Source organism: Ruditapes philippinarum, unplaced genomic scaffold (genome assembly GCF_026571515.1).
Source record: "Ruditapes philippinarum isolate M1 unplaced genomic scaffold, ASM2657151v2 ctg1834_1_1_1_1, whole genome shotgun sequence".
Taxonomy (NCBI): Eukaryota; Metazoa; Mollusca; class Bivalvia; order Venerida; family Veneridae; genus Ruditapes; species Ruditapes philippinarum.
In genome coordinates this window covers 109,992-123,415 of record NW_026852545.1, presented here as the reverse complement: position 1 = coordinate 123,415, position 13,424 = coordinate 109,992, and the positions used below count along the sequence as shown (strand labels likewise).

Below are 13,424 nucleotides of genomic sequence, written 5' to 3'. Positions count from 1 at the left end.
GGAAAAAACTTTTATTTTCCCTTAAATCAATTTTGGTTTTTGATGTTTGAAACTTAACAAAACTTTTATAATAATTGCATTCAATTTGATAACTGCAGAATGCTAGTGATTGAATTGAAATATATTTTACTCATATTGAGTAATGCAAATAAAAATACGGTTGAATTATTTTTGTGAATTTCTTTTTTCCTGTTTCAATATACGATGATGAATACAAGGGTCTTAAAATATTAGATAAGACATTTGAATAAGACAGTATAAATAAGACATTTGAATAAGACAGTATAAATAAGACATTTGAATAAGACAGCATGAAAATATTACGTCAGTATTCGATTGTTTTGAATTAATTATATAGATTTCCTTATTCAGCTCAATTTTATGGCGACAATTGAGCATAATATCAACAAGTATTCATTTAATGAATAAATTTGAATGAGTATCTGTTTCACTAATTATTTCAAGAACGAATACGAATACGGACGAATATGAATTCGTATTTTTTTAAGATATGAATACGTATAAATATAAATCCTTAATATCCTAACTAATCAAAATATACAAAGAATTGTAACTGTGTAATTTAATCTGTCTTTTGCCCAAGAAGAGTAACTTCCCGTTGTTTAAAGCGTTACCGGTTAAATGTTACATTGTCGACCAACGAAGATGTAAAGTATGATAAAAGTTTAACACTCAAATTTAAATGGGAATGAACCTTTATAAACTCGTCAAATGATTATCCATTGTTTGATTTAAATGAACGACGGATAGCCATCTCTCACCACAATATTGTGTATGTTAAATTAACAAATGCAAAATGATAAAAAATTAAAACAGTGATCGGTAGACAAATAACGCTTAAACAAGAAATATGTGTTCAACAGTTTAAAATGGGATAAAATGTAGATTTAACATAAAAGGTATTTATATTTAATTTGTATTTTATTGCAATAGTTTTAAGTGCTCTTTTATTTTTATTAAATTGTAATAAGGATTAAAGGCTCTTTATGTCCCAGAAATGCTTTTATTTTTATTTCTCAAAAGCCTTTTTATTTTTGGTGTCCAGTTATAGGCTCTAAAAGTTATTCATTGGCCTGTAACCCGAACCATCTATGAATCTGTTGCTTTTTGGATAATTATTACAGTTAACACTAGTGATAAAAAATGTATGGAAGTCATAATACTACTTATTTATATTTTGCTACTTTAATGATAAAATAACTTCACATTAAGTGCTATTTCCTTCTGGCGATTAGCATCTGACATGCACTAAAAACCCTTATTTGAACGTTATAAAACCTCTGATTGTCCTTTCTAAAGAAGAAACGTGGTTTATTTCTGAGGCATAATGTGCCTTTAACATTTTTTTAAACTAATGGTGAAACATAATAGAAAACCACGTATATATGTCCACTGGCTATAAGCAGTTCGGTAGATGATTTCTGTTTTTTCCTGTTCTGTTTACTAGAGTAACTAATAACTGTTATATTACATTAGATAATTTCATGGCATTTAACTGCTACCGTTTGATAAATGTATGTTACAATTTAGACTCTACCATTTACGACATTTTGTATGAACGCAACCCATAGTTATTATGTCTTAAACAAGAAAATTGTTCATTAAAAGCGTAAATGAAATGAGCCGCGTCACGACAAACCAACATAATGGGTTTGCGACCAGCATGGATCCAGACCAGCCTGCGCGTCCGCGCAGTCTGATCAGGATCCATGCTGTTCGCTATCAGTTTCTCTACTTGTTATAGGGTTTGTAAGCGAACAGCATGGATCCTGATCAGACTGCGCGGATGCGCAGGCTGGTCTGGATCCATGCTGGTCGCAAACGCATTATGTTGGTTTTGTCATGGCACGGCTCAAATTTGTATGAGAAAATAGATTCATGCATTATGATCTTTCATCAGATATGGGACAGCAAGCAGCAAAACAACCTATAAGGGTTGTTCTTCCAGCTGATGAAACAGATGGTCTCAATGCTGACGCTGAAGATGACGAGGAAGAACATAATATTGATAAGGTATGTATCATCATCATCATCATCATCGTCTTCATCATCATCATCATCATCATCTATCTAAATCATCATCTTTTTATATCATCATCATCATTTTATTACATTCTCATCATAATCTTTTTACATCTCATTCTCTCATAATCAACAACAACAACAACAGCAACAACAACAGCAGCAGCAACAACACTTGCGTCATTATTATTAGCATCATCATTTTTATCATCATCACCAGGCATAACCAGCATTGTCATTATAATCATGAACTGAATGATACTGTGTAACTATGGTGGCTGTTTTCTGCCATTTCGTGTCTTCACCTTCGACTTCTGACTAAGATTTCAACCCGCGAACACGATAATTTTACAGTAGAAGATCTCACGAGAGTCTTTGCATATTAAACTATCGTTATTTCTCCTAAAATGCATCGTGTCCTGGTTTCGGCGCCCTTGAAGATCAAAGGCGAAGATTTGGTAAGTGAACATATTTATCATGTCTTCGCCTTCGACTTTAGAGGGACGAAGACCCGAAATGGTAGAAATCATTCACCATAAGTACACTGTATTTTCAAGCGTTGCCAAAGAATAACAATTTATTTGAGTAGTAAATCTATAGATCGTTTACAACGTGTACAATTGAACACTCATATTCACCAGATCCACTTGCAATAGGATAGTGAACAAAATGATAGTATTAATAGTTTGATTGATTTACAGTGTCATTGTTCGCATTTCATTACATTCCAGTTATATTCGTATATCTATATTCTTATACATTTATTTACAGAATAGTGATTATTAATAAATGATTACATTTGTAATTTATTTCATCTTCTATTCTTGTTCAATAATATTCAAGGTGAGCGGCCAAAAAACATATGTCTTCACAATGTTGCAGCATTACATATGTAGATTAGGATGAACATGTATCAATGTGAAATAAATTGTCCTTGTAAAATTATGAAAACAATTTGATTACAAAGTTTGTTTGTTTGTTTCACCTGTTACGCATTTGGTACATGTAAGTTGCGCTATTCTTTTCGTTGATAACGTAGAAATATCCTTATCAGAATTGTTCTCATAGACTCATGCCAGTTATGAATTTTAAATGTTTTCCCACATCGACATGTCGGCTTTGTCTGTTATGTGAAATTCATGTTTAGAAGTTTTTTCTTCGTACGACGGCTATGTAAAGAGATTACCTATTTGTCTTTGTTAATTAGTCGTTGTGAATATGCGAATATGAGAGGGGGAACAATGCGATTTATAACGTTGTAGTATAGAGGGATGAATATACGTCACATCCAGTTTTAAGCGCACCTGCACGACTAGTAGTTAACACTGTTAGTGTTATGTTTAAGCAATGGTTGCTGGAGTGCGGATAAGAAATATTAAGTGTGAAAGCGCAATCACGCAGTATTTTGTTTATTTAATAGCTCGGCGTGTCTGCAGAGGAGAGTGACTATCCGGAACCTAGGCCGCCATTACAAGAACTTCCGGTAAAAAACGATATTCATCTGCCCGGTAATGTGTCTGGAAAAACAGAACAAAGCAACACCTTAGATAAAATCGAGGAGGAAGGTACAATGTTTAGTACGAAGAGTTTCCCGGAAGAAGATTATCAGGTCGAGCTTGTCCCTGTAGGAGCAAGCTTTCAAAAGAGTATACAAAGACATGTTGAAGTTAACTCTGATTTCGATAGCGTTGATGAAAGTGGTAAAAAGACTTACCCTGTTGTGAAAACTATCACTAGAAGTTTGTCTTTACGTGATTCCCTAATTGGCTCTGGTCTTATGACTAGTTCAGGATTTCAACCAAACATGTCCAAACGAGAGGCGATGCTTGCTGAGAGAGAAAGGCACGAATATCTTAATTTAATTGCATCAAAAGCAAGCGAAGCTGACACACACAGAGGACAATTCAGGCGGTTTCACTTGGACTATCATGCAAGAAGTACACACACCGTGACCACAGATAAGTTCCGAAGTGTGGAGGATCGGGTAGCCGATGAGATAGCAGATAAGGTATGTTCCTAGAAAGATTAACAATATAACTGTCACTGCACGTTGGGTCAAATCTGAATTTGGACGCACATCCAGTGTTAGATGCTAGAGTCCCTTAAATGGCGCCGATTAGATCTTCGTCGTTTTGATTGTAAAGGCTCTCCATAATATACAAAATCACTTAATGATATAGTTGCCATTCCTATAAACATGTAGAGATTAAGAGATTGACACTCCTAGCATGCCTATACGCTCAGCTATAGGTTAATCCCAGCCCAGACAAACTACTATAAATTCTCACCCTTCCCATTCGGTTATCAAATTAGTGTAGGTTCCATCAATAAATTTAGTAAAGAGATGCCTGATTTCAGTTTCAATTTATTACATACTTAAATGAAAACTGTTTACAGTAAAAAATTGTTTGACATTGACGCGTTTATACTGCAACACTAAAATTAAGCATGTTACGCTATCTTTGAAAAAGGTACGTGCATGACGTATACTGTCGGGTTTATAGGGTCGGAAAAAGCGGCGCAATGGGTATGCGATGATATGAGGTTATTAATTTTATTATACATTGTCGAGTGCAATACTGTGTTCTATTGGCCAACTGTCAAATCTATATTGGACGAGGCGCAAATGTTTTGGAGCTGTGTACGAATTTTTGATTCAGGCTAAATGGAGTATGATATGCATTTGATATAGATATTTTGGACTCTGAAAATGAATTGTCTACATGGGATGTAATACGCATTTGATGATTAAAAGATAGTTTGGACTCTGAAATCGAAACAAGACTATATTGGGTGTGATATGCATTCGATATGAATGCTTTAGACTCTGAAAAGTGAAACGAGGTTAAATTGATAAGATTGGATCCGATAAGGATTTCTATCCGAACATCATGTGGTTCAAACTCTGAAAGTGCATTTGGTTATATTTTATAATGTGTGAAATAAGCATGGTTATTGAAAAAAACATATAATAAAATCATTTGACAGCCAATTAAATTGCTAAAAATGCAAAAATCATGTCACTGTTAACAGTTTATGAAGTAGTTCAACTTTGTATATACAACTTACTTACCAAATCAACAAATTTGTAAGCATAAATTATTCATTTCAATTGAAAAAGTATATTTTTTTCTAGCACAGAGACCATAGAGCAGAGACATATGAATCATTAGTGAATGATTTGACAGCAGATATAAATTCGGAGCGATTAAAAGTGAAGATTATTTTAGCATGGATGAGTAAGCAAAGTATTGGCAGACTTCAATTTGGTCGAAAACCACCATCACCAGACACACCAAACGGCTACATGATGCTAATACAGGAAGGACAAGGGACATTTCCGGTATTCTTCGCTCTTTTGTGCAGGTAAGCATTGTTTTCAGTATGATAAATGTTTACGAATCTAAAATCATGGGTACCAGTTATAGTGAGTTTGATGCGTATTGTTTGGCAATATTGACCTGAGACATTTGGATATTCAATCACCTTGTATGTATGTATGTATGTATGTACGTATGTACGTATGTACGTATGTACGTACGTATGTTTGTATGTTTGTATGTCTGTATGTCTGTATGTCTGTCTGTATGTATGTATGTATGTATGTTTGTATGTTTGTATGTATGTATGTATGTATGTATGTATGTATGTATGTAACTTGTTTATTTATATTTTTTTATTATCTTTTTTGCGAAATTTGACTATTAAGTTCTTATGCATGCTAATCACCTATTTTACGACTCTACAAATTGAAATTATTAAAATTTACATATACATCAACATAACATAACATAACATTATTTTTTCAAAAAAGAATAAAATAGCAAAAATCTAGACAGCTTCATTAAAGATAAATTAAACTCTTGTTATTTTACTTTTTCTTTTATTTGTTCATTAACTTTTTTTTCTTTTTAAAAGAAATGAAGTGATTGGAAAAAAGAGAATTTTATATAAAACACATAATGATGTATGCGACATTGCGGGTCTTTTTTCATATTTCATATTTCTTTTTCATTCAGAGCAACAAATTTGAAATGTGCTATTATCAGTGGGATATCTAAAGGGACACATTACGAAGTCGGAAGTAAAGATACCGAACTGCTGAGGAATACCTGGAATGCTGTGTATGTTGAGGGGTCATGGCAACTGGTAAGTCTTTTTCTCTTTTTGTAGTATAGAAATGAATAAAAAACATAGCATTTTAATTTAGATCTCGTGGTGTTTGTTAAGGGGAAACAATTCATTTGTTACAATATCAAGTGAAAACCGGTGGTTATTCCCCGTATTATGCGACAGAAAAAAAACCCATCGAAACAGGAGGCTTTTTTCTGATTTGTACGAGAGGGCGTAGCCCGCGAACATCAGTCAGATTGCCGAGTGAAGTGGTTTTCTTTCTCTTTTGAGTCATAGGCAACAATAAAAACACGTTCACTGTCGTCACAATATGAAACACTTTTAAATAAAGAAACCAATGTACGAGCGTCAGAATATGACTTTCCTGTCGTTATCCCTTTCCGAGTCGTCACAATGGGTAAACATCCGATCAGCATGCTCTATTTTCATCCTCGAAGAGAAAGTGCGGGCACTGGTTGCATGTATGGGTATATTTTCAACAGAAAGACCTAAAAACTATGATATTGTATTAATGTGATAGACATACTATTATTTAAGATAAGGAAAAAAATCCTTTGAAAATTGTATCGATAATTAAACTGAAACTTTCACACATGTACAAGAAGAAAAATTGAGAATATCTTAGAAATAGAATATCTATTAAACATTGCACGTATAATTATAGAAAACAAAACAATGCTATGCCTATTCTACAATGTTATGACATAATAATCATGTTTTGTATATTATTTCGGCAATGAATTTACAATTTAGAGATTTCGATTTTTTTTTCAAAAAGGTACATCCTCTTTGGGTATGCAAAGGTATTGCCAAAAGACAACTTAGTGGATGGATGAAGATAGAAGAGGAGGGAAAAGCGAAACGGAAACTCAGTGTTACAACACTAGGACGAGATATGCCATCTTACAATCCTTATTACATATTTACTAAACCAGAGGAATTTGTTTACCGAAACTTTCCTGATGAAGAACGTTGGCAGTTATTACAGAATCCATTAACTCTAGATAAATTCTTAGAACAAGCATACATACGTCCTATATTTTTCATGAACAACTTTAAACTAAAAAGCGAAGATAAATGTACGATTGCATCTGAAAACGGAGAGCCTTGTGAGATAAAAATAGATTTTCCAAAGCAAAAATCTTCAGATGCAGTTTTTGGATATGATCTGAGCAAGAAAATTGATAATAAAACAAATGAAAGAAACAGTATAAACGAAGATAAGGATAATAGTAAAGAAACTGACCAGAAAACTGATAAGGATATCAGTGAAGAAAATGACCAGAAAACTGATAAGGATATCAGTGAAGAAAATGACCAGAAAACTGATAAGGATATCAGTGAAGAAAATGACCAGAAAACTGATAAGGATATCAGTGAAGAAAATGACCAGAAAACTGATAAGGATATCAGTGAAGAAAATGACCAGAAAACTAGTGAGGAACAAACAGATGCCAAACGTTATGTTATGGTTAGGAAGTCGGAAGGTTCTGTAACATTTGAAGTCCGATTTTTCAGTGCTGGTACCTACAAACTGCGTTTATATGGTGGATATTTTAAGGAATTTGGGAACAAACCACCGTGGATTGTAGATGTTCTTTTTACATGTAATAATGTAAAGCCCGAACTGCATCCGCTTCCTTTTGATCCAGGTCCAGTTGGTTGGGGCCCAGGACCGACTACAGAAAGTTTTGGTTTGTATGTTCCATCTCATGTTGAAAGTGACATACTCGTTACCGAAGAGGAAGACACTATTGTATATTTTATATTACATCATAAAGTTAAAGCGAAAGCATCACTACATCACTGTAAAATTGACTCTGACCAACTACAAAAGTTTATTGAAATAGATACGGTTCCAGTTGGAGATATTATAACGCTACAAATACGACTCATGCATCCCGGTGAAGGTGAATATGGGCTACAAATACACGTTAGAAGTCACAGGATGGATGTCAATATATGCAATTACATTGTACAAACAACGTCAAAGCGACCATTTGAGGTACCTTCATATTTTATTTTGCTTATTCATTAGCTTTAACTACAAGTGTTCCACACCTGAATTTACTTTAAATCAAAAGTATATTGACAGCCACTTCAAATATATCATCTCGTTTTGCCTTCATAATATCAAATAGTTGTTAACATAATTGTAATGGATTTACTTTCCACTGAATTTACAAATCAAACCTATTGTCTTTTTTGTTGCAACACGAGAACAATTACCCTTTCATAGTAATACAATAATTCTATTATTCTTTGTTGTGTTTTTTTCCACAGACATTTTACCCTCGAAGAGCAAGACGTATGATACTCGATGCCATGGAAACTTGCGATATTGACTTCTTCAAAGCTGCTCTTGATGAGTGTCAACGTACTGGCATACCAGACACGGACCCAGACGTTAAGGGTGCAAGAAACAGATTTGAGTTTCTTAGTTGTAAAACAGGTTTTTTACTTTTAGTTTTTATAATTTGCTACTTTGTTCTGTTTCTCATAAAAGCTATTTCAAGGCACTTCATTCCTCAGAAAAGAAGAAACGTCAAACATGAGTTTTTTAGTATTATAATGTATGTAATATTTTTCTTGTTTTTTGTTTTGTGTTTTAATAATTGTTTTGAAAGATGTTAGATTCTAATCACTCGTAGAAAATAGGACTGAATATGAACAAAAATGTCATATAGGTAGCAAAATGTAAGGAAAGTAGTATTTTGACTTCCATACAAAACACTTAATCAATATATCTGTACATATTGCAAAAATGCAAAAGGAGCAAAATAAGATTCACGTTATTTCCAATAAGTAACGTTATGTAAATTTTAACTAGACAACAACAATAGAGCTTTAGGGAAATAAAAGTATCAGCACTTCATGGACACTATTTGCTTTTAGTAAGACACTTTTCAATTGAGATTGTGATCATATTAGTCATCTCATCAAAGGTAATATGTCATGCTGTTTAAAAGTTTATACAATCATTGTAATTCTTGTAACTGTAGCAATTTGGAAACACAACTAAGTAAAACCAGTATATTAGTTCAATCAAAATAAAGTGTGTTTTTATAATTTTATGTTTAGAATTGTACGTTGCTCTCCTTGTGAACAGAATTGATGTATCTGAGCATGCTTTGTACCGCACTAGGAAGGCTAACTTAGATATACTGTTGGGTAAGATGTTAACTTATTTTAACTTACTTAAACATTGTTTGGCCTATCTTACATCATTAATGTTTCAATGCCTAAATAATGCAGAACTAATACTGTACAGATTAAGTTATCATTTATTTGTAAACATATTGTATAAAAATCGGTAACTTGTATTTTCTATACAATTATAAACATTCTAGTAGCTTTACACATGAAGTAGTTCAGAAATACATGTGCAAGGCATTGATATCAATTTATGTTCATTATAACATCGTCATGATACTCTGCCAACAATGATTTGCAGATATGCACAATTTTTTCTTCATTCTATCACCACATGGTAGTTTTAAAGCAGGATATCCAACTAAAATTGTGCAGCAAGTTTCATAATCATATTTGTATTCAGCTAAAGAAATTATGAAAGCTGAGGAGCACTTACAAAAGCTGCTTAAGCTGGATGAAGGTGGGTGGACCTGTGACATCCCCGAAATAGATCGACAATCACTTGTAGAGCTAAGTGAACTGCGAAAACCAAAGCTTGAAGTTCGACTCGTTATTACAGCAATGTACATGCTGCTAGGCATCGAAGAGGAAAACCTCAAAGTAATCAATTTGCCTGTCAAAACTTTTTTTAAATTTTATACTTTAACGAACATTTCTTCATATCAAAAAACTATATATGGTGTGATATATGCAGACTCCATAATATTTGCTTCATCATTTATTTATTATTTAGTTTAAACATATTGAATTTAAGCTTGAATGCGAAAAAAGGTTTCATTTTCGAGTCCACTTACTGGAGCCAGCCAGTACTGGTCTCATATGAGGAAACATGGTCGTAGCCCGATTAAGTCGCGATCCCATGATCCCTGGATTGAGGGCCAGACACCTTATCCACTAGGTCACCGCTCCTCTATTTCCCTATAGAACATGTAATAATACATTTCTGAATGGCTTTATGACCTGACAATATATGTAATTCATACAATCAAAAAGAGCACCAGTTATGGAATTATTTTCTCTGCATTCGTTATTATCTTTGACTCAATTGAAATAAAATGAGTTGTATATTTGTCACTTTCGAAACTGTAAAATAAATATTTTTTTTATTAGGATTGGAGAAAAGTTAAAAAGTTTCTTAGAAATCAACAGAGCACTCTCGTCGAGATTGCGCGACTGGAGAAGTATCTGATGCTGAACACAACAAGTGACGTCACTGTGTCTGGAAATGTAATTGATCGTGTGCTTGAAATACTGGCCAACTACACAGTGGATAACATACGGCGTGTAGATAACACTGCTGCTGCGTATTTTCAATGGGTCAGAGCTTATCTTTATTTTTAAATACTTTTAATATAATTCTATAAATATTTTACTTTAATTATAGACCTGTACCTCAAATAATTTATGGTAATGTATGACAAACCTGACGTATAATAAAAGAATTATCAATATATTAAGTTATAAAAAAGCTCTTACTATGATATCTTTATTTCTTGTTTTTATTCTATTCTATTTGATTAATTAATTAATTAATTAATTGATTAATTAATTAATTAACTCATTTATTTATTACAGGTAACTTCTGTTACTGAAAAACTAAAAGATAACCAGTCAAAACAGAAGAAACTAGAAACGGTAAAAAATAGTGCTGTAAAATCAGCTGTAAAGAGTCAAAAGGGCTCAAATGTGGTTAGCACCAAGGAGAGTGTGATTCCAAAAATGACGGACAAATCATCTGTAAAATCGAGCACAGTAGGAAAAACTAACGCGACAGTTATGTCTAATAAGCAAAGCGCAATTACGCGAACATCAGAAAATGCTACCAGATTATCTCATCGTAAAGACGATAGCTCATCAGAACACAAATTGTCTTCCAACAAAAGCATCATATCTGATACCAAATTAGAAAATACAGTAAAGAATAAGAGTTATGTTTCTGTAAAGTCAAAACAGGGAAGTACTGAAAATCATGACAATATCTCTCAAACGTTAACAGGAGATGCTGGTATCTTAAAAGTGCGCAGTTTAACAAAAGAATTGAAGTCAAACAATGCAAAATCTATAGAATCTCCCATGTCAGGAGATGAATTAAAACGTGACAGTGAAATCTCATCAAAAGCCAGTCTTGGTAAAAAGTCACAGGCGTCAAATCGTCCAGAACTGTTGTCCAAAAGGTCAGGAACATTTGTTCAGGAATCAGTAAAGAGTGCAGATCGCAAGACAATATCTAGGAAAGAGAGCAATGTCACAACAAAGTCGGTTATGAGCAATACTGCAACAATTAATGGTAAAGGTAAAAGTGTGATAAACGGTTCATTAAAGGATGACATATCGGGCAAAACGTTCTTCTCTGATGGTAAAGGATCAAAGCGGAATTTATCGACTGGTCATTTGTCAAGGCCAGGCTCGAAACGACAAAATTAAGCTTATATTATCGCAAACAATCATTTGGAGTTGAAAATACAAAATAAATCAAGTACATACACACATGAATATATACATTAATTTTCCTTGTGCAGTATATTAGTAACAAAAATAAGCATTTGTTAACATGGCTTTATTTATTGTCGCAAAAAGTTATAAAGTTCATTATATATCATATCCAGTATATTGATATAGCTGAAGATTATTGCTTTTTGTTCTTAAATCTCAGTTTCCATTTTCTGTGAAAATAAATGAAAACTTTTGACGAGACCATTTTTATATATGTATATGTTCCTTGCATATGTTCACTTAACTATTTGAAATGTCTTAATTTATAAGGAAAGAGACACCATATGATTTTATTCGTTACGGTTGTGAAAATTATGCGACTATAAACATTATTTTCCTGCTGTATATTCATAGATTTTGATGTTAATTTACAAACTTGAACTTTAATCGGTTGAAAAAAAAATCATAGAAAGTGTTTGTTTTACACAAGGGGTCAAAAATGACATAATTTGCGCAGTTTGTACATATTGCATTTTAACTTATTTATTTGAACGCATTTAATTTAATAAAACTTATTTTTGTATCATTGTGTTTTGTTACTAAAATTTATATTTAAAATAATCCATTTACCGTTCTAATAAGGGGTTTGTATTCGAAAAAAACCTATATCCCACTACTCAGATGTTCACTGAATTCTATATTTCTAGGTTACCTTTCGGCAGATTGTTACCTGAAAAGCAGCATGCCTCCAGATTAATACATATTTCATGAAATTTTTGAAAATGTATTTAAAAGTAAAATATTTAACAAATAAAGTACCTTACACATTGCAAACAGCACTTACAATCCACGTAAATTACCAACAATCCACGTAAATTACCAAAGACAATGCTAAAATATGCAAAAATAGTACTTACTGGGTTAGTCACGCAGGAAAAATACGGCGATGAATACTGCAAAATCAGTCAATAATCGCAAATAACATGTACGAAATCATTTCTTTAATTTTAATTTTTTAAATGTTTTTTTTTTAAATCTTAGCAAAATTTTTGCAAGTTTGATTTTATTCGTAATGATTAATTTTTATTGAAACAATTGAAATGACTGCTTTAGCACTGGGAAAGATCGTTAATGTGTAGATGTTCGCCGGTCTTCTAATGAGACACCGGGCATTAGAGTGGTAATGTTTGCAACGGCTACGACTAAAGATGGTACTTTACACCAGGAATGGGATTATCTGTTTTCAGGTCTTTATTAAAAAATTAAAATCTTAGGAGTTAGTTTTAAAAACAGATATCTATCAAGTAAATTTGGCCGTGTTTTCCTTACATTGCTAGTCATCGCTCCCATTAACTTCTTATGTAGAAATTCACTTCGTGGTTGTATTTGGGAAAAGACATCGCCAATCCGAAAATATATCTCAGTATCTCTATAAGTTGTACTACATGTACTTGGTAGGACTTCGAATAATGCTATGCGTGAATGTTAGTCGGCTTTTTCACGCATAATCTTTGGCTCAATGTATATGATTTAATGTAGACGCTGAAGCATAATATCTTTATTTATCAGCATAGATGAATGAATGAATGAATGAATGGTAGGATGAATGAATGAATGATTGAATGAATCAATGAATGAATGAATTAATGTATGAATTAATC

General features: G+C 32.8%; 1 protein-coding gene across 1 annotated transcript; it reads left to right on the top strand.

Annotated features, from left to right (window-relative positions):
- The first annotated feature begins 690 nt into the window (after window positions 1-690).
- Window positions 691-12,334, top strand: LOC132716645 (uncharacterized). Its single transcript, XM_060699970.1, has 11 exons — window positions 691-920; window positions 1,922-2,034; window positions 3,464-4,051; window positions 5,180-5,409; window positions 6,063-6,192; window positions 6,956-8,182; window positions 8,461-8,629; window positions 9,259-9,348; window positions 9,734-9,930; window positions 10,441-10,647; window positions 10,906-12,334. Exons 2-11 carry the CDS (start codon window positions 1,924-1,926, stop codon window positions 11,752-11,754), a joined length of 3,798 nt encoding a protein of 1,265 aa, XP_060555953.1. The 5' UTR covers window positions 691-920; window positions 1,922-1,923; the 3' UTR covers window positions 11,755-12,334.
- Window positions 12,335-13,424: the final 1,090 nt, after the last annotated feature.